The 22496-nt window shown below is 46.8% G+C and overlaps 2 protein-coding genes and 1 pseudogene across 3 annotated transcripts in view; 2 read left to right on the top strand and 1 right to left on the bottom strand.

The window, feature by feature from the left end:
- LOC311513750 (olfactory receptor 51G2-like) overlaps positions 1 to 22496 on the top strand; it is a gene marked incomplete at both ends in the record, with an annotated part of 92854 nt that overhangs the window by 60063 nt on the left and 10295 nt on the right. The window lies entirely within an intron of this gene.
- LOC311513645 (olfactory receptor 51G2-like) lies at positions 1310 to 2245 on the bottom strand (the record flags this gene model as incomplete). Its single annotated transcript, XM_084615611.1, has 1 exon — positions 1310 to 2245. The coding sequence occupies one exon, from the start codon at positions 2243 to 2245 to the stop codon at positions 1310 to 1312; it is 936 nt and encodes a 311-aa protein (XP_084471737.1).
- Positions 13457 to 14378, top strand: LOC311513746 (olfactory receptor 51G2-like; annotated as a pseudogene). Its single transcript has one exon. The product of its transcript is annotated as an olfactory receptor 51G2-like (transcript).

The raw sequence follows: 22496 nt of genomic DNA, 5'->3' as shown, positions 1-22496 counted from the left end.
CAGCACAAATCGGGGGAAGGAGAGAGAAACTGGGCCTGAGTCTCTTGGCAGGACTAGTGTGTGTCAGACCTTCACTCACACAAATAGTTCTGCTCTGCCTCTGTGGGAAGAGGGCTCAGCAGGTGTGCATAGCCATCAGTAGGGGAGTGGATGCCTGAATGGCTTCTCCTGGGGCTTCTGTGTAAATCAAGTCTCTGACACCACTCAGACACAAGAATCTGGCTGAAGGCGTCGGGGAAGGGTGGGTGTCTCTGCCCAAGTAGTAGCCCCTGTCTACAGCTGGTGCAGCCCCATGAATCATGCAGCACCCAGAGCGCTCAGGAAGGGCCAGGACTGCAACAAGAGAAGAGCTCTGCAGCTTTTCTCATGGCCCCTGCATGTTTAGGCAGAGATGGTACAGGGACAGGCCAGGTGTAACTGGAAACAACATGCACGTCTCTTCTCTTTACTGACTGTATCAACAGGAATTCTGAGTTTGGAGTAGCCACCGATACAGCTCTTTATGGGCCAACATCCCACTGCTCCCTTGGCTCTCCATGAACAGCGTCACTTTGTAAATGCTTCTTCCGGCCTTGGTTTCCTTTCCCGACTGGGCTCTCCTCCCTCATCAGCCCCTCTCCCCTTGCTCTGGGTCTTAGACCCCATCTGGACCTCTCTCTAAAAAGTGGAGATCAGTAGCTCATGTCTTCTCAGATAAAAAGAACAGGAGTACTTGTGGCACCTTAGAAACTAACAAATTTATTAGAGCATAAGCTTTCGCCACTTCATCAGATGCATAGAATGAAACATATAGTAAGATATATATATATAGATATATACATACATATAAGTTGGAAGTCAGCATACGACCTGTGAGAGGCTAATTAGTTAAGATGAGCTATTATCAGCAGGAGAAAAAAACTTTTTGTAGTGATCATCAAGATGGCCCATTTTGACAGTTGACAAGACGGTATGAGGATACTTAAGTTAAGGAAATAGATTCAATATGTGTAATGACCCAGCCACTCCCATCTCTATTCAAACTCAAGTTCATAGTATCTAGTTTGCACATACATTCAAGGTCAGCAGTTTCTCATCGGAGTCTGTTTTTCAAGCTTTTCTGTTGCAAAATTCCCACCCTTAAATCTTTTACTGAGTGGCCAGAGAGGTTGAAGTGTTCTCCTTCCGGTTGTTGAATGTTATGATTCCTGATGTCAGATTTGTGTCCCTTTGTCTCAGATGTAAGAGTCCAGGAAGGAATAGATGGCTGTGGCCTGTGTTTTTTCACTCCCAGGTCACTAGTATGGGAGCAGTGGGAGGAACTGACCCTTCAGTTGATGAACACCCTGATTATCCTTGCACGAAGTTGTTTGCTTTTCATGCTGTACACAATGGGGTTCATTAGGGGTGGGACCAGCAGATAGAAGTAGCCCAGGACAAACTGAAACAAGTGAGAAGAGCTATTCCCAAATCTGTGTATCACAGACAAGCCGATCTCTGGTAGGTAGAAGAGCAGGACGGCACAGAGGTGGGAAACGCAGGTGTTCAAGGCCCTGAGACACTCCGCATGGGACACGACATTCAGCACTGTTTTGAAGATCATCACATAAGAGAGGAAGATGAGCAATGAGTCCAACCCAATGGTTAAGAGTAGAGTAGACAAGCCATAGACATTGTTGACTGTGATATCCGAACAAGCCATGTTCATGACTTCCTGATGTACACAGTAGGAATGGGAGAGAATATTAGTTCGACAGTATTGGAACCGTTTCAGCAGAAAAGGGAGTGGTAATACTACGACTATCCCTCTTAGCACACACAGCAGTCCCATTTTGGATAACCTCCATGGAGTTAAGATGGAGGCATATCTCAGTGGGTTACAGATTGCAATGAAGCGGTCAAAGGCCATCAACAAGAGGAAGGAGGATTCCATACTTTGAAGCAAGTGGATGAAGAACAGCTGGGCAAAACAGGCATCAAGGCTGATCTCCCTAGAGTTGAACAAGAACATGCCCAGTATCGTCGGTATGGTGGATATTGATAAGCCAAGGTCTGTGATGGACAACATGGAAAGGAAAATATACATGGGCTCATGGAGGCTTGGATCTGTTTTTATAATGAACAGAATGACTGAATTTCCTACTATTGAAATAACATACATTAAGCAGAAGGGGATAGAGATCCAGAGATAGATATCTTCCTTTCCAGGTATTCCGGTGAGAAGGAAAATTGTAAATTGGAACTTGGTATCATTGACAGCTGACATAATGGACTGGGCAGGTTCAAGGAGTTTTCAGGGTTCCTTCCTGAAAGGAAAAAGAACAGGAGACTAGCTGATATTTAACTAGACATCTTTCTAGTCTGAGTGCAAGTCCAGAGACTCCCAGGAGATGAAGAAAGATCAGTAAAAACATACTCTTTGATTTACCCAATTAATGGGAAGATAGGCATTGCTAGACTGGATCAGACCTGAGTCCATCTAGTGCACTATCCAGTGGCCAGTTCCAGAAGCTTCAGGGGCAGGTGGAAGAAACCCTGCAATAGGGAGCTATGAGATGACCAGCGCCCAGGGAAATTTTCCCCCTGACAACCACAAGTTAGCCATATTTTGTGGTATAAATCAGGAGGGTTTAGAGCCCTTCCAAGCCTTTTTTTTTAAATTGCTCACTAATGAAATTGTTTTTTTCCAATTACCCTGAGAAGCAGCGAGTCCCTCTTTCAATCCTACTATGCTCTGATCCCCAATGATATCTTGTGGCTGGGAGTTCCGCAGCCTATTTGATAACTGTGATTTTACAGTTGTAACTTTCACACAGTCACCCTTTCTGGCCCTTCACTTCTGAGTGTGGCCCATTGTATCATGACTCGTGCATGAACACATTGCAAGTGCATGGTGAAAGCGGTCGTTGTATTATCTGTCCTCCATTGAAGCTATTTGTAAATGTGTTTCATTGCCTCATTATATACATTCTTTTTCACTTTCTCCACTCCTGTCAAGGTTCCTTCCCTACTCTGAACTCGACAGTACAGATGTGGGGACCCGCATGAAGGACCCCCGAAGCTTAGTTCTACCAGCTTTGGTTAAAAACTTTCCCAAGGCACAAATCCTTCCTTGTCCTTGGATGGGTGCTGCTGCCACCACCAAGTGAGTTAGAGAAAGATTCAGGAAAAGGACCACTTGGAGTTCCTGTTTTCTTAAAATATCCCCCCGAGTCCCGTCACCCCCTTTCCCGGGGAGCCTTGAGAATAATCTACCAACCAAATACGTAAACCAGATTCTTCAAAAACAGAATTTTATTATAAAGAAGTAAAAGAAGCACCTCTGTAAAATCAGGGTGGAAGGTAACTTTACAGGGTAATCAGATTCAAAACACAGAGGATTCTCCTCTAGGTCAAACTTTAAAGTTACAGAAAACAGGGATAAATGTCCTTCTAAGCATAGGGAAAATTCACAAGCTAAAAACAAAAGATAACCTAACACACCTTGCCTTATTTACTTTTTTTGCAATATTGAGACTCATTTTAAGATGACTTTAGGAGAAGCAGTTTTCTGACCTGATGCTTCTCCGCTTCCCCAGAGAACACACAACACAGACCACAAACAAAGCCTTCCTCCTCCCCCCAACCCCGAATTGAAAATATCTTCTTTCCCCATTGATCCTTTTGCTCAGGTGCCAACCAGGTTATTTGAGCTTCTTAACCCCTTACAGGTAAGGAGGAATTCTAGGTTACTCTCAGCTATATGTTTATGACAACTCCTCAGAGTCAAAATTCTGCCACTGCCTCTTTGTAGCACATGGGATCAATTCGCAGGGCCAGGTTCTGAATTCAATGACAGTGACTTCAACTGCATTACTCCAGATATATATGTGTAAATTCGATCAGAACCGAACTGTGTTAACTCTCCCTTACCAAATGCTCTTGGTGATACACCCTGACTCTCAAGAATCCCTCCAAGAGAAATTGAAGTGCTTTGCCTGGTCAGCATTGACTGATTCCAGAGAATTCAATCATCCAACAAGATTCTCTTCACCCTCACAGGAACTGCATCATCTCCCCGTGCAAGGATCTGTGGATATCAGGCAAGTTACAAGATATAACTGACAGTTACTTCAGCTAGGGGGAAGGGTTGGCTTCACAAATGGGTGAATAATGGAAACACTAGTTGTGCACTAATATCCAGCTGAGTGTGCAAGTTACTTCAACCATGAGTGCGTAACAGTTGATGGGTGTAAATTATGTACAACCTCTATTGCACTCCCCTTTGCTGCACCTCGGCTCTGCTCTTTGCAGTAACACAGGCCAGTGGTTCTGTACTCTCAGGGCTGTTTGGAAAGCCTTGCACAAGTCTTGCAGAGTGAATGAATGCAGGACCTTAATGTATGTGTTAGAAACAGCTTCTTGTCAGTTACTAGGAGACAGTATTGTAAGATGGTTCACTGAACAAAACAATTAATAGCACAAACCCATTGCAACCAGGATGTGGAATACTTCTGAAATAGTTTCTAAAACAAAGGCCATTAACTGTGTCATGTAAAATGAACCACACTTTGTTTTAGGAATCAGAATTGCCTGAGGCTTTTTTATTTTTTGCGAGCAGGAGAGTTAGCATAGCCCCACACAGGGTGGGAAGCTGCTCTGTTTTCCATACACTTTAACAGACTTATCCAGGGTTTTCGGTGGCATTTTCAAACAATACACTTCTGCATGGGTACTTTTCCACAGACCCTTCCAACAATGTCTTGTAAGGACAAAATCATACATAATACAATGATAAGTAATTTTTCCAGTTTAAGCCAGTTTTGAGGGTAAATCATAGTCCAAGTGCGGTTAACAGTAAGCCATGGGTTATAACAGACTTATTGCGGTTAGGGGAAATTTAAGTGGAAGTAGCTGGATAATCAGGGGCCTTCAGATACTCTCTTGCTGCCATATTCCCTGTTGGCCACCCACTAAGATGACCCTTTCCCATCCTTCTTAGCACATACAATTATCTTGCAATAGGGGCATCACAAAAACTTATCAGATAATTTCTTCCACAACTGTTACCAGTGCTCGTTCCTATCGCGGTTCCAACAACTCTACTGCCAGCTTTGGCTAGACATGCATGTTATGAAACTTTGGTTTGTAATATTTGTATTATGATGAAAAGTTTTGGCATTCCATTTGCATACCTGTACTTTAGTACACTCATGCCAACCCATTCTTTCCCCTCTGATCTGCTTTCCGAGATGTTTTCTCAGGTTAGAGTGGGACTTAAAACCTACTTTATGTCATCTGGATTTCTTCAGAACCTGAAAAGATGACAGCATCTCGGCCCTCATTCAGTCCCTTGGCAGCAAACAAAAGTCTAGTCGCTCCCCTGTCCCTGGGTTTATAGCTGACTGGGTCTCCTCAGCTTCTGTTCTGTCAATGCCGTTCCGAGTAGGAACAAGCATTGGGATTGCTATAGAAAATATTCATTCCTTGAGCTTTCACTCACTAGCACCAGGTAACCCCAGCACCTGTGATTCAGCCATGATGAGAGCTTGCCGGACGTGGATTTCAAAGTTCAGTGTATGAGTATTCAGGGAAATGGAACCTCATTTCCCACAGGAAAGTAGCCTATTGCTCACTGGCTGCCTGTGTCCTGTATTCATAAAATGCGGAGCACTGGGAACGGCACTGTGACATCTATGGAGCTGAGCTGCCATAATGAATGTGTGGGTTAAACCCAGTTCTGGGGATGTTTGCTGTAGAGCTGTATTGGGTTAAGTGTTGGGATGTTTGTGCTCCACCTATATTAGGAGAAACTCGTCTGGCTCATCTTAGTTTAGCAGCAGGCTAATAAAAAAGAAGCAGGAAGAGAAGCAACAGCTCAAGAAAAGCCATCGCTCAGTGTGCACTTCAGGAAGGTTGAGAGACAACACGGGAGCAACAAGCTGGGACGAGCCTATTTCCAGGCTCCAGCCACGTTACACAGCTTGTTTTGCCAGCACTGGGAGTCTGTCCAGAGGGGGGGCAGCTGTTGCTCAGAAGCTCTTCAGGCTGACAGGCACAGACACAGCTGGGGAAGTCTAAAGGCTCTCAGCCTGCCTGGCTCCCCAACAGAGTGGGAGGGCTTGGACTCAGAGACGTGTACAGACCATCGTTTAAAAAAACCCTCTTATTCTCCCATGTTACACTTTCTTCCTTCTCTTCAGATCAAACAGTATTTGGGGGCAAGAAGTCTGGCTGGTCACTCCTCTCACCACTGGTCACAGACTCCCAGAGGGAAGAGCCACAGGTGCCAAACGCACTCAGACCTGCAGGGCCAGCCCAGTGGACCCGCAGTGTGTGGTAGCCCAGAGCCCAGCCTGAGAGTGGGAGGATCACGTGATTCCAGCCCAGGAGAGGGAAAACTACAAGGTCTGATGTCTGGCACTCAGAGGCCAGAGTGGGGGTAGAGATGGCAGTATCCCTGCAGCTCTGAGGGGTATCTACAGGGCAGAAACATTGGAGCCCTCAGCCAGTCAGGAAAAAGAAATATGCCCTATCAGACCTCTTACTATAGAACAACGCAGCTCTCAATTCCTGCTTTCACAATCGAGCCAGAGAATAAAACCTTTGAAAATGCTTTTACTGAATAAATTTCCAGCAGCAAATATACCTGAGGGGATTTGTGAACTAGTCACTGATATTCCATGGGGTCTCATCTCGCTCAGCCACCGGCAGAATTGGGCCGATAAGAACATAAAAACAAGAACAGCCATACTGGGTCAGACCACAGGTCCATCTAGCCCAGTGTCCCGTCTTCTGACAGTGGCCAATGCCAGGTGCCGCAGAGGGAATGACCAGAACAGGGAATCACCAAGTGATCCATCCTCTGTCACTCATTCCCAGATTCTGGCAAACAGAGACCAGGGACACCATCCCTGCCCAACCTGCTAATAGCCATTGATGGACCTGTCCTCCATGAACTTATCGAGTACTTTTTTGAACCCCGTTATAGCCCAGAGCACATGGCACCTCTAGAAACATGACCCCTTGGAAAATCCGGACTTGGATCATCAGGATTTTAACAGTCCGAGCTCACTTTGAATGTCAGATTTCTGTGTAGCTTAGACAACCCACCACCCAGCATGCGCAGATTAGGGAAGGGCTTCCCAAGCTACCTAGCATTGCCTGTCCTCCAGCCCCATCACTGAGTGACCCCGACAGCCCCACTGAGTCCTCTGCCGCTGCACAGAACACCTGCCAATGGAAACAGCTTCCAGCCTTTCCCCTTCACTTCGCATTTTAAACAGAGTAAAACCTGCCAGCTTACCCAGTTCCTGCTAGAAGAGGAGCCGCTGACACTAGAGGTCTTCACCCTAAACGACAAGGAGTCATCGGCAAGGCTGCACAGGCTGCAGGCAGTATCTGTTCAGATCGGGAGGCAGCTCCCTTTATTAAGCCTGCCGGCACATTCCCTTGGGGGCCTCTTCGCCAACAGGGAGCCTCAGCTGCTTGACTTACTGTACACCAGCTTTAACTCCCATCATGGCCAATGGCAAACGGCAGGAGGCCAAATCTTTCGCTAGGGGAGGACGGAAGGACAAGGCGACACTGTACTTCAAAACTTATTGAATGCCAGCTTTCTGTCGCTTGGGCAGTCCTCTGGGGTGGAGTGGTTGGGTGTCTGGATGGACTCTCCACCATGTTCTTGGGCGTCTGGGTGAGGTGGGTATGGAACTTGGGGAGCAGGGCAGTTGGTTACACAGGGTCTGAAGCGGTGGTCTGTGCTCCTGCTGCCTTTTCTGCACCTCATTCATATGCCAGAGCATATTAATTTGATCCTCCAGTCGCCTCAGCATTGCATCCTGCCTCCTCTCATCACGCTGATGCCATCTCTCCTCTCGCTTGTCCCTCTTGTCCTCGCATTGATTTGTGCTTTCCTGGACTCTGACATTGTCTCCCTCAAGGCATTGTGCTGAGTTCTTTCAGCCTGCAAGTTTTTTCAGTGGGAGGCCCGCAAGAGCTCAGAGAACATTTCATCAAAAGTGCGGTTTATTTCAGCTTCTAATCTTTGATAGCCTCTGGGATGGAGATGAAACAGTTCCTGGCTGTAAGGGAAAATGGCTTCTCCGCTTGCTTACTGTGCTTCAACCTCCTCCCCATCATCATCTTCCTCATCCCCCAAATCCGCATCCCTGTTGTGTGAGAGTCCATTGATGGAGTCCATGCACAGGGCTGGGCTAGCTGGAGGGGCACTCCCTAGAATGGCATGCAGCTCATCATAGAAGCGACATGTCTGGGGCTCTGACCCAGAGCAGCCCTTTGCCTTTCTGGTTCTTTGGTAGGCTTGCCTGAGCTCCTTAAGTTTCACGCGGCACTGCTGCGGGTCCCTGTTCTAGCCTCTGTCCTTCATACCCTTGGAGAATTTTTCAAATATTTTGTCATTTTGTCTTTTAGAATGGAGTTTTAGCACGGATTCATCTCCCCATACAGCAATCAGATCCAGTACCTCCTGTTCAGTCCATGCTGGAGCTCTTTTGTGATTCTGGGACTGCATAGTCACCTGTGCTGATCAGCTCGCCACACTGGCCAAACAAGAAATGAAATTCAAAAGTTTGCGAGGCTTTTCCTGTCTACTTGGCCAGTGCATCTGAGTTGAGAGTGCTGTGCGGATCGATGACAATGGAGCACTCTGGGATAGCTCCCGGAGGACAATACTGTCAAATTGCGTCCACACTTCCCCAAATTGGACCCAGCAAGGTCGATTTCAGTGCTAAACCACTCGTTGGGGAGGAGTGCAGAAACCAGTTTTAAGAGCCCTTAAAGTCAGGAAAAAAATGGTTTTGTAGTGTGAATGGGTGCAGGGCCAAACTGATTTAATGTTGCTAAATCCCACCTAAATTCTTTGTGTAGACCAGAGCTATGAATCATTGTCTTGAGTGGATTGTACCTTGGCTGCAATTTGAACAAGTTGCTCCTTTGAATGCTGACAGGCACTCAACAAGGATAGACGCTGGCCAAGAAAAATTGGGACTGCCACAATAAAACCGGGATATATCATCTCTGCACCCTCTCAACCAGGTCCTTTCCTGGCTTGGGGGGAGTCTTACAATTGTCCCACTTTTTGAGCTTGGAACAATACCCCATCTGTGCTAAACGCTTATCACCAAGCAGATCTGATTGGACACCTCAGTCTCTTCCATTTGGGATGCTTGTGACCAGAGCTATAGACTCACCCCCACCCTCCTTAAAACTAGTAGGTTGATTAGGAAACAGCACAAAGCATTGGAGAAAATGGTCCTTTTACATTCTTTAGGGAAACCAAGGAGCTTTGGGACACATCCTACTTTCCCTGTGTCTCTGAGAGCATCTTCCCATCTGTTTACTCCATTCTTGTGAAAGCAACCTTTGGTGCCACCTGTGTGAGCTTGGGCCCAGACACCATAGTGCTCAGCCATGTCGATGTTTCAGGGCCAAGGAGTGAGCTGACCTTTGCCCTGAGACCATTTTCTCTCAGCAAAATATCTAAGATGAGGCCCCAGTGGCACTTGCTCCATTGTTTGGCTGTTAGACCGATTCGGCCTCAATGGCTTACAAACACTGTTCCCGTGATTGTGCTGGAACTCCCGGCATCCCTGTGACACTCCATCGCTCCCCTCAGAGATCCAATACCTACCCCTCACCGTCAGCCCCAAGCATCCCCACATCTGCCACAGACACCAAGGGTCTGGAGTTACAGGGCTTCCCAGAAGCCAGCTGTCACAGGAGGCTGTGGTAAGAGGCCTTTTATACACAAATGTCTGAGGTGTTGCTCTGTGGAACCCTGACAGTACCCTGATCTTTGGGTCTCAGAGTACCTGAGCACCTTAAATGTATTTATCCTCCTGCCACCGCTGTGAGACAGGACAGGGCTAGTGTAAACCTGAGCACAGGCTCAGACAGCCAACGGCTTGCCCACAGTAAGGGAATCAAACCCCGTTCTCTTGCATGGCATTGCAGAGCCGTGCCCAGACCACAGGACCAGCCTTCCAGACTCCTGAATGGTGACAGGCCCGGCTGGATTGTCTGCTGCGCCAGCAGAGCTCCCCCCTGGGCGGCAGAGAGCAGGGATGGCACAGAGCCAGTTAGAGAGGTTTGATTTGCTGGCCTGTTCTCCCCCTGCCTCAGTGGAGTTTAGAGCAGCCTGAGGGCTGGGCTGACCTCCTCTGGGTGGTAATGGCTTCCAAGAGCCCCCACTCCTGGACAAGACTGAGCCTCCCTTGCCCCTGTGACTGCAACCCAGTACCCTCCCCCACCCCGTCTGCTACCACGTTGTCTCTTCTTGAAGAACTTGACCTTTTTACATGTGCCATGAAGCTTCCAGGGCAGCTGAGGAGGCTTCTGTGACACTTTCCCCATCGTCATCATTGTGATGTGATTATGACATAGTTATAATGCATCCTGTACAAAACGGGTCCTGTGAGGTGTCTATGGAAAAGCTCTGATTAGCAGAATATGATGATCCCACATCTACGCATTTTTTTATTTTTGCATCTGAAGTTATGAATATTGACTATTTATCTGTGTAGCTACACCAGGCTTACACACAGTCGGCAAAATACTTACAGTCTAGACAGCTGGTTATGAAGGGCCTATTCTGGTTGTTGGTGCATTGGGGAAATAATAGACCCCAGGAAAAGCTTATCCCCTACCTGAGAAAAGCCTTCCTGAGACTTCTCCAGACAGCCTATAGATAATGGAAGCTATGACTCAGCAGGGAATGCAAAGGCATGTGATCAGACCACATGACACTAAACTGCATTTTGCTACCTGTGGGGAGACAGGGTCATGGGATGGGGGCTGTTTTCAGGCCCCTGCTCCTGCTCCTCCTCTTGCCCCCAATGCCAAGGGCAGATAGAGGGTCCGTGGTTCCCCACGGTGGGCCAGGATCCCTGGGAGGCTCTGAACACAGCTTAGCTCTCGCTTTCAGGAAGACCAGGAGGCAGGCCCTCAAGGAGAAGAGGAGGAGCAGAGCATGAAGCCTTCTGGGGGGAGAGATGGAGCAAAGACCTTAGAGGAAGAGGAGGAGGAGTGGGTGGAGCCTCAGGGAGGAGAAGAAGGGTAGGGGCAGGGTCACAGGGTGGCAGGACTCCTTCATGTGTCTTGCTTTTACCTTTTGACTAGGTGGTCACCCTAAACTGCATGAGCTAGGCTGGGATAGGAGCTAGCCGTGCCTCTCTGGGGGAGTTGAGATGAATTTCCACCACTTTCCAATCAGCTGGGGCAGCACAAATCGGGGGAAGGGGAGGAAATCTGGGCCTGAGTCTCTTGGCAGGACTTGTGTGTCTCAGACACTCATTCACACAAATAGTTCTGCTCTGCCTCTGTGGGAAGAGGGCTCAGCAGGTGTGCAGTGTGCAGAGCCATCAGTAGGGGAGGGGATGACTGAAGGGGTTCTCGGGGGGCTCCTGTGTTAATCAGGTCTCTGACACCACTCAGACACAAGAATATGGCTGAAGGCGTCAGGGAAGGGTGGGTGTCTCTGCCCAAGTAGTAATCCCTGTCCACAGCTGGTGCAGCCCCATGAATCATACAGCAACCAGAGTGTTCAGGAAGGGCCAGGACTGCGACAACAGAAGAGCTCTGCAGCTTTTGTCATGGCCCCTGGATGTTTAGGCAGAGACAGGACAGTGAAAGGCCAGGTGTAACAGGAAACAACATCCACGTCCCTTCTCTTTACTGACTGTATCAACAGGAATTCTGAGTTTGGGGTAGCCACCGATACGGCTCTTTATGGGCCACCATCCCATTGCTCCCCTGGCTCCCCATGAACAGCACCACTTTGTAAATGCTGCTTCCGGCCTTGGTTTCCTTTCCCGACTGCACTCTCCTCCCTCACCAGCCCCTCTCCCCTTGCTCTGGGCCTTCAACCCCATCTGGACCTCTCTTTACAAAGTGGAGATCAGTAGCTCATGTCTTCTCAGAAAAAAGAACAGGAGTACTTGTGGCACCTTAGAGACTAACAAATTTATGAGAGCATAAGCTTTCATAGGCTACAGGTCACTTCATCGGATGCATAGAATGGAACATATAATAAGATATAGAGATATACACATACAGATAAGTTGGAAGTCACCATACGACCTGTGAGAGGCTAATTAGTTAAGATGAGCTATTATCAGCAGGAGAAAAAAAACTTTTGTAGTGATAATCAAGATGGCCCATTTCGACAGTTGACAAGAAGGTGTGAGGACACTTAAGTTAAGGAAATTGATTCAATATGTGTAATGACCCAGCCACTCCCAGTCTCTATTCAAACTCAATTTCATGGTATCTAGTTTGCACATTAATTCAAGCTCAGCAGTTTCTCGTCGGAGTCTGTTTTTCAAGCTTTTCTGTTGCAAAATTCCCGCCCTGAAATGTTTTACTGAGTGGCCAGAGAGGTTGAAGTGTTCTCCTTCTGGTTTTGGAATGTTATGCTTCCTGATGTCAGATTTGTGTCCATTTGTCTCAGATGTAAGGGTCCAGGATGGAATAGATGGCTGTGACCTGTGTTTTTTGACTCCCAGGTCACTAGTGTCAAAGTTTGACTGAGACTCACAATTTATCAGACCACTCTGTTTTATTAGCAAAGCTGCTCTGCTAATACATTTAGAAGTGAGCCCCCTGAGTGGGGCTTGTGTCTCTTAATTTATACAGCTTGCTGGAGAACAAGTTACAGAGAAGTTACAGACAAAAGAAGAAAAAGATTTTAGTCACCACCCTTCGAGATCCCTGAGACCAGTCACGTATCTTCAATTACCTGCCACCCTTAACAATCTCCTTTAACAGCTTCCAGTTAACTTAAGTAATTGCCCTTCACACCTTCCATTCTGATGCCTGCTTCTTAGATGTGCTGGCTCTATCTTAATTGCTTCTCCATTCAAAAGCTAACTGTCCCTACATGTGCTCCCTCAAAAGCTAACTGTCCCTACGTGTGCTCCCTCAGATACTTACTAACATGTTTTGGCATGCCCTCTCATATACAATGTTATACTTCCACATGTGCAACTCCCAGCCACAAAATATCAATGGGCCCAGCAGCTTCTCAGGATTCAAAGAAGGATGGGATGTTTAAACGAGTAATCAGGAAATACAATTACAGTACTGAGAATTTTTTTCAAAAACGTTTTGTAAGGGATCGAAACCTTCCTGATTTACATGACAAAAATATGTCTAACAAGTGGGTGTCAGGGGGAAACTTTCCATGGGATCAGGGTATATCTTAGTTCCCTATTGCAAGGCTTCTTCCACCTTCCTTTGCAGGATCCCTTACTGGCTACTGGACTAGGCAGACTGTAGGTCTGATCCAGTCTGGCAGTGCCTATCTTCCTATTGGTGGTATAAATCCAAGACATTTTTTTGCTGATTTTCCTTGAGGTCCTGGGAATTTCTAGATTTGTACTGAGAGCAGAAAGATGTCTCTCTAAATATCATCTAGTCTCCTGTTCTTTTTCTTTTCAGGAACGAAAGTTCAAAAGTCCCCGCACCTGCCCAGTACATTATGTCAGCTGTCAATGACACTAAATTTAACTCTGTAATGTTCCTTGTCACTGGGATACTTGGGCTGGAAGACATCCACCTCTGGATCTCTATCCCCTTCTGCTTCATGTATGTTATTTCAATAGTAGGAAATTCAGTCATTCTGTTCTTTATAAAAACAGATCCAAGCCTCCATGAGCCCATGTACATTTTCCTTTCCACGTTGGCTGTCACGGACCTTGGCTTATCCATAACCACCATACCGACGATACTGGGCATATACTTGTTTAACTCTAGGGGAATCAGCCTTGATGCCTGTTTTGCTCAGATGTTCTTCATCCACTCACTTTCAAAAACTGAATCCTCTGTCCTCTTGTTGATGGCCTTTGAACTCTTCATCGCATAACCCACTGAGATATGCCTCCATCTTAACTCCATCGAGAATAGCCATGATGGGCTGGTGGCTGTGGTAAAATCGGTGGTACTAATACTCCCATTCTCCTGAAACAGTTCTGATACTGTCGAGAAAATGTCCTCTCCCATTCCTACTGCCTCAACCCGGACATCCTGAAGGTGGCTTGTTCAGACATCTCAGTGAACAGCATCCAAGGTTTGTTTGCTAAAGTCATCACAGTTGGGTTGGACTCGTTCCTCATCTTCCTCTCTTATGTGATGATCCTCAAAACAGTGCTGAGCATCACATCCCACAGAGAGTGCCTCAGGGCCCTAAACACCTGCGTCTCCCACCTCTACGCTGTCGTGCTCTTTTACATATCAGACTTCAACCTGGCTTTGATACACAGATTCGGGAATAGCTCTTCTCACTTGCTTCCGATTATCCTGGGCTACATCTACCTGCTGGTCCCTCTCCAATGAACCCCATTGTGTACAGTGTGAAAAGCAAACACCTTCATGAGAGGATAATCGGGCCATTTGTCAAGTGAAGGGTCAGTTCATCACCTGGCTCCAGTGCTGGTGTCATGGGAGAGGAAAAACACGAGCGATGGGCATGGCCATGTATTCCATCCTGTTTCCTCTTCCCCTGAGGCCCTTTCCTCTGCCCTGTCTCTTCCCCGAAGACCACACCTCTACTGTTCCCCTTTACCCGAGACTCTGCCTCCTTTCCATGCTGGAAGCCAGAGCCAGGCCTTGGTAAAATCTGCTAAGGGAACTAGGATGCTCCACACCCTCCACATTTTATCCCCCAGGATGTACAAGTCAGGGAATGTGGAGAATCTTGGTCTCCCCCCAGCAACCTTTGCTCCCAGAGCAGCTCTTACAATGGCCCAACTGTGGCCTGGCTGAGAGGCGGAGCCTCGGGGAAAGTGGAGGAGCAAGAGGCTGGGCTTAATGAGAAGATAAATAAATAAATGCCACCCCACAAAGGGGTATCTTGTTTTAAGTATCCGAGGCTGAGAGTAAGTCATTGCAAGGACCTTAGAGGGACGGGCAGGGTTCCTGCAGGGCCACCTCAGATCCCAAGGGGGCACTCTGGGATGGCCCCCATCCACAGGGATTTGGGCAAAGTGGGCTGTAGTCCTGGAAGCCGTTACCAACGGGCAGATGTCATCCCAGCCCCCAGGCTGCTCTAAACTCTGCTGAGGCAGGGAGAAAACAGGCCAGCGAATCAGACCTCTGTAACATGTAAAATATGACCTCTGTAAAATGTGGTGGAATCTCCTTCCTTAGAAGTTTTTAAGGTCAGACTTGACAAAGCCCTGGCCGGGATGATTTAATTGGGTATGGGTCCTGCTTTTGAGCAGGGGGTTGGACTAGATGACCTCCTGAGGTCCCTTCCAACCCTGATATTCTATGATTCTATTATTCTAACTGGCACATGGCCATCCCCACTCTATATAGCGCAGGGGGGAGCTCTCCTGGCGCAGCAGAGAATGCAACCAGGCCTGTCACTGCTCATGTGTCTGGAAGGCTGGTCCTGCTGTCTGGGCACAGCTCTGTAACTCCAGAGAGCTGAGTTTGATTCCCAGGCCATGCGTGGCTGTGGACAAGCCATTGGATATCTCTGCACAGGTGGATAATAGCCTTGCCCTGCCTCACAGCAGTGGTGGAAGGATATGTACAGTCAATGCAGTTAGATACTCTGAGACCCTAAGATCAGGGCGGTGTCAGGGTTCCACAGAGCAACACCTCTGACATTTGTCTATAAAAGGCCTCTTACCACAGCCTCCTGTGACAGCTGGCTTCTGGGAAGCCCCATGACTCCAGCCCCTTCGTGTCTGTGGCAGATGTGGGGGTGACAGTGAAGGTTAAGTAGTGGATTTCTGAGAGTAATATTGGAGTGCTGCAGGGAGGTTCAGCACAGTCACAGAACCAGTGATTGTAAGCCATTAAGGCTAAATGGTTCTAACTGACAAACTATGTATTAACAGCCATGGGGGACCTCATCTTTAATGGTCTGGTTGAGCGAAAGCAGACTGAAGGCAAAGGTCAGCTTCACACCTAGGCCCTGTAACAAAGACATGGATAAGAATGTCATGAGAGGGCCCAGGATCACAGGGTTTCAGTAAAGGTTGCTTCCAGAAGAAAGGGACAAAAAACAAACAGATAGGAAGATGCTCTTAGAGACACAGAGAGACTAGGCTGGGTCCCAAGAGCTCCTTGTCTTCCCAAAAGACTATAAGTTGGGCCAATTCTGTTTGCTAATAAACCTACTCATTTTAAGGAGGCTGGGGGTGACTATATAGCTCTGGTCACAAGTAAGAGTCTCAAGTGTCCAATCAGTGCTGCTTGTTGATAAGCTTTTATCTTTGGTAGGATGCTGTTCCCAGATCAAAGAGCGAGACAATTAAGAACATAAGAATGGCCCTACTGGGTCAGAACAAAGGTCCATCTAGCCCAGTATCCTGTCTTCCAATAGTGGCCAATGCCAGGTGCCCCAGAATGAATGAACAGAACAGGCAATCATCAAGTGACCCATCCCTTGTCACCCATTCCTAACTTCTGGGAAAAGCAAGCCAGAGATACCATCCCTGCCCATCTGGGCTAATAGGCACTGAAAGACCTCCTCTCCACTAATTTATCTAGTTCTTCTTTGATCTCTGTTATAATCTTGGCCTTCACTAAATCCTCTGGCAAGGAGTTCCATAGGGTGGCTGGGTGTTATGTGAAGAGATACTTCCTTTTGTTGTTTTAAACCTGCTGCCTATTAGTTTCATTTGGCAATCCCTAGTTCTTGTGTTATGAGAAGGAGTAAATAACACTTCCCTATGTACTTTCTCCACACCTATCATGATTAAATTGTGAGATTCCTCTCATGACAGGAAATGATCTGGTTTATAGAGCAAAGAGACCATACATCCTGGTTTCATTGTAGCAATCTTGAGCCTTCTAGGCCAGCATATATTCTTGTTGAGTGATAGTTGCTATTCTGAATGCTTACATTCTCCAGTTGCATCCAAAATAGAAATTCACTCAAGAGAATAAATCATAGATTCATAGAATTTAAGGAAAGAAGGGACCATTAGATTATCGAGTCCGACCTCCTGGAAAATTTTCTCCCAGTTTACCCCCATATTGAGCCCAATGATTTCTTTTTGACTAAAGCATCGCTTCTGTTCCTCTAAAGCCTATCTTTTAGGAAGGCCTCTGTCAAGGTTCCTTCCCCACTCTGAACTCTAGGGTACAGATGTGGGGACCTGCATGAAAACCTCCTAAGCTTACTTTTACCAGCTTAGGTTAAAACTTCCCCAAGGTACAAACTATTTTACCCTTGGACTTCCACTGCCACCACCAAACTTTATCTGGGTTCCTGAAAAAACAGTTTGGACACATCTTTCCCCCCAAAATCCTCCCAACCCTTGCACCCCACTTCCTGGGGAAGGTTTGGTAAAAATCCTCACCAATTTGCATAGGTGACCACAGACCCAAACCCTTGGATCTTAGAACAATGAAAAAGCATTCAGTTTCCTTACAAGAAGCCTTTTCATAGAAGTAAAAAGAAAAGAATCACCTCTGTAAAATCAGGATGGTGAATACCTTACAGGGTAATTAGATTCAAAACATAGAGAATCCCTCTAGGCAAAACCTTACGTTACAAAAAAGACACACAGACAGGAATAGTTATTCTATTCAGCACAGCTATTTTCTCAGCCATTTAATGAAATCATAATCTAACACGTACCTAGCTAAATTACTTACTGAGTTCTAAGACTCCATTCCTGGTCTGTCTCCAGCAAAAGCTTCACATAGACAGACAGAGACCCTTTGTTTCTCTCCCTCCTCCCAGCTTTTGAAAGTATCTTGTCTCCTCATTGGCCATTTTGGTCAGGTGCCAGCGAGGTTACCTTTAGCTTCTTAACCCTTTACAGGTGAGAGGATTTTTCCTCTGGCCAGGAGGAATTTTAAAGGGGTTTACCCTTCCATCTATATTTATGACAGCATCTAATACTGGTTTAGAGATCAGGAGAATCCACAACGTCCTTTGAGAGTTTGTTCCCCTGGTTAATTACCAACACAGTCAAAAATATGTGTTCCTCTTTTCCAAATCTAAGTTCTCTGGCTTCAGTTTTCAGCCATTGGTCCTTGTTATACCTTTCCCTGCTAGGTTAAAGAGCCCATTAGTACCTGGTATTTCATTCCTGTAAAAGTGCTTTTACACCGTTATCATGTCAGTTCTGAATCTTCCCTAGTTCAACTCACTACATGCCAGTTTATACAGTCAAGGGTAAGCTGGAACTGACCAAGGAGGAGAAAGATGTATTAGTCAGTCCCAGGATGACTGTGAGCCACCTGTGTCCTGCAGGAGTTAACAAAAAGCAAATGAGATCCTTGAATGTGTCAGGCGAGATAGGGAAGATAGGGAAGTATTAATATCCTTGTAACCCTCCTACCAACACTACAAGAAAAAGAATTCTGTGTGGACTGTTCCTGATGGTCGAAATGACAGACTGGACTTCTACATAGAGTGCTTCCGCAGACGTGCACAGGCTGAAATGGTGAACAAACAGCATTACTGGCCCCATAACCTCATCTGTACAAAATGCAATGCCATCCACAGCCTCAGAAACAACTCTGATATTATAATCAAAGGGGCTGACAAAGGAGGTGCTGTAATCATAATGAACAGGTTGTATTATGAACAGGAAGCTGCCAGGCAACTCTCCAGCCCCACATTCTACAGACCATTATCCTCTGATCCCACTGATGGTTACCAAAAGAAACTACACAATCTGCTGAAGAAACTCCCTGCTATAGCACGGGAACAAATCTACATGGACAAACCCCTAGAGCCCCAACCAGGGGTATTCTATCTACTACCAAAGATCCATAAACCTGGAAACCCTGGACGCCCCATCATCTCAGGCATTGGCACCCTAACAGCAGGATTATCGGGCTATTTGGACTCTCTCCTCCAACCCTACGCTACCAGCATGCCTAGCTATCTTCGAGATACTACCGACTTCCTGAGGAAACTACAATGCATTGATGATCTTCCTGAAAACACCATCCTGGCCACCATTTATGTAGAAGCCCTCTACACCAATATTCCACAAGAGGATGGACTACAAGCTCTCAGGAACACTATCCCTGATGAGGCCATGGCACACCTGGTGGCTGAGATTTGTGACTTTGTCTTCACCCACAACCATTTCAGATTTGGGGACAACTTATACCTTCAAGTCAGCAGCACTGCTATGGGTACCCACATGGCCCCACAGGATGCCAAAATTTTTATGGTTGACTTAGAACAACGCTTCCTCATCTCTCGTCCCCTAATGCCCCTACTCTACTTGCACTATATTGATGATATCTTCATCATCTGGACCAACGGGAAGGAGGCCCTTGAAGAATTCCACCTGAATTTCAACCATTTCCACCCCATATCAACCTCAGCCTGGACCAGTCCACATAAGAGATCCACTTCCTGGACACTACAGTTCAAATAAGTGATGGTCACATAAACACCACCCTATACTGGAAACCTACTGACTGCTATATTTATCTACATGCCTCCAGCTTTGATCCAGGACACATCACACCATCCATTGTCTACAACCAAGCCCTAAGATACAACCAAATTGGCTCCGATCCCTCAGACAGAGACAAACACATACAAGATCTTTATCAAACATTCTTAAAACTACAATACCCATATGGAGAAGTGAGGAAACAGACTGACAGAGCCAGAAGGGTACCCAGAAGTCACCTACTACAAGACAGGCCCAACAAAGAAAATAACAGAACGCCACTGGCCATCACGTACAGCCCCCAGCTAAAACCTCTCCAGCACATCATCAATGACCTACAACCTATCCTGTAAAATGATCCCTCACTCTCAATCTAGGGAGGCAGGCCAGTGTTCGCTTACAGATAGCCCCCCAACCTGAAGCAAATAGTCACCAGCAACTATGCACCACACCACAGAAACACTAACCCAGGAACCATTCCCTGTAACAAACTCTGTTGCCTACTCTGTCCCCATATCTACTCTAGTGACACCATCAGAGGACCCAGCCACATGAGCCATGCCATCAGAGGCTCATTCACTTGCACATCTACCAATGTGGTATATGCCATCATGTGCCAGCAATGCCCCTCTGCCATGTACATTGGCCAAACCGGACAGTCTCTATGTAAAAGAATAAATGGTCACAAATCAGACATCAGGAATAGTAACATACAAAAGCCAGTAGGAGAACACTTCAATCTCCCTGGTCATTCTTTAACAGATTTAAAAGTAACCATACTTCAACAAAATAATGTCAAAAACAGATTTCAAAGAGAAACTGCAAAACTAAAATTCATTTGCAAATTTAACACCATTAAATAAGAGGAAAATGCAGGGCTTGAATAAGGGAAAAACGTACTTGGTGGAAGGGTGCTTGACCAATTGTGGGTTGCAGAAAAACCTGAGTGTCTCTGGATTAAGTTTAGAAGTGTGAGCAACAGGAGTGGTGTAGTGGTGGGAGTCTGCTATAGACCACTGGACCAGGGGGATGAGGTGGATGAGGCTTTCTTCCGGCAGGTCGCGGAAGCTACTAGATCGCATGCCCTGGTTCTCATGGGTGACTTTAATTTTCCTGATATTTGCTGGGAGAGCAATACAGCGGTGCGTAGACAATCCAGGAAGTTTTTGGAAAGCATAGGGGACAATTTCCTGGTGAAGTGCTAGAGGAGCCAACTAGGGGGGGGGGGGGGCTTTTCTTGACCTGCTGCTCACAAACCGGGAAGAATTAATAGGGGAAACAAAAGTGGATGGGAATCTGGGAGACAGTGACCATGAGTTGGTTGAGTTCAGGATCCTGACACAGGGAAGAAAGGTAAGCAGCAGGATACGGACCCTGGACTTCAGGAAAGCAGACTTCGACTCCCTCAGGGAACGGATGGGTAGGATCCCCTGGGGGACTAACATGAAGGGGAAAGGAGTCCAGGAGAGCTGGCTGTATTTCAAGGAATCCCTGTTGAGGTTACAGGGACAAACCATCCCGATGTGTCGAAAGAATAGTAAATATGGCAGGCGACCAGCTTGGCTTAACGGTGAAATCCTAGCAGATCTTAAGCATAAAAAAGAAGCTTACAAGAAGTGGAAGGTTGGACATATGACCAGGGAAGAGTATAAAAATATTGCTCGGGCATGTAGGAATGAAATTAGGAGGGCCAAATCGCACCTGGAGCTGCAGCTAGTGAGAGATGTTAAGAGTAACAAGAAGGGTTTCTTCAGGTATGTTGGCAACAAGAAGAAAGCCAAGGAAAGTGTGGGCCCCTTAATGAATGAGGGAGGCAACCTAGTGACAGAGGATGTGGAAAAAGCTAACGTACTCAATGCTTTTTTTGCCTCTGTCTTCACAAACAAGGTCAGCTCCCAGACTTCTGCGCTGGGCATCACAACATGGGAAATAGATGGCCAGCCCTCTGTGGAGAAAGAGGTGGTTAGGGACTATTTAGAAAAGCTGGACGTGCACAAGTCCATGGGGCCAGACGAATTGCATCCGAGAGTGCTAAAGGAACTGGCGGCTGTGATTGCAGAGCCATTGGCCATTATCTTTGAAAACTCGTGGCGAATGGGGGAAGTCCCGGATGACTGGAAAAAGGCTAATGTAGTGCCAATCTTTAAAAAAGGGAAGAAGGAGGATCCTGGGAACTACAGGCCAGTCAGCCTCACTTCAGTCCCCGGAAAAATCATGGAGCAGGTCCTCAAAGAATCAATCCTGAAGCACTTACATGAGAGGAAAGTGATCAGGAACAGTCAGCATGGATTCACCAAGGGAAGGTCATGCCTGACTAATCTAATTGTCTTCTATGATGAGATTACTGGTTCTTTGGATGAAGGGAAAGCAGTGGATGTATTGTATCTTGACTTTAGCAAAGCTTTTGACACGGTCTCCCACAGTATTCTTGTCAGCAAGTTAAGGAAGTATGGGCTGGATGAATGCACTATAAGGTGGGTAGAAAGTTGGCTAGATTGTCGGGCTCAACGGGTAGTGATCAATGGCTCCATGTCTAGTTGGCAGCCGGTGTCAAGTGGAGTGCCCCAGGGGTCGGTCCTGGGGCCGGTTTTGCTCAATATCTTCATTAATGATCTGGAGGATGGTGTGGATTGCACTCTCAGCAAATTTGCGGATGATACTAAACTGGGAGGAGAGGTAGATACACTGGAGGGCAGGGATAGGATACAGAGGGACCTAGACAAATTGGAGGATTGGGCCAAAAGAAATCTGATGAGGTTCAATAAGGATAAGTGCAGGTTCCTGCACTTAGGACAGAAGAACCCAATGCACAGCTACAGACTAGGGACCGAATGGCTAGGCAGCAGTTCTGCAGAAAAGGACCTAGGGGTGACAGTGGACGAGAAGCTGGATATGAGTCAGCAGTGTGCCCTTGTTGCCAAGAAGGCCAATGGCATTTTGGGATGTATAAGTAGGGGCATAGCGAGCAGATCGAGGGACGTGATCGTCCCCCTCTATTCGACATTGGTGAGGCCTCATCTGGAGTACTGTGTCCAGTTTTGGGCCTCACACTACAAGAAGGATGTGGATAAATTGGAGAGAGTCCAGCAAAGGGCAACAAAAATGATTAGGGGTCTGGAACACATGATTTATGAG

This window comes from Lepidochelys olivacea (genome assembly GCF_965140295.1).
Source record: "Lepidochelys olivacea isolate rLepOli2 genome assembly, chromosome: 1".
Taxonomy (NCBI): Eukaryota; Metazoa; Chordata; order Testudines; family Cheloniidae; genus Lepidochelys; species Lepidochelys olivacea.
The sequence above is the reverse complement of the archived record's forward strand: the minus strand, read 5'-3'. Positions and strand labels throughout refer to the sequence as shown.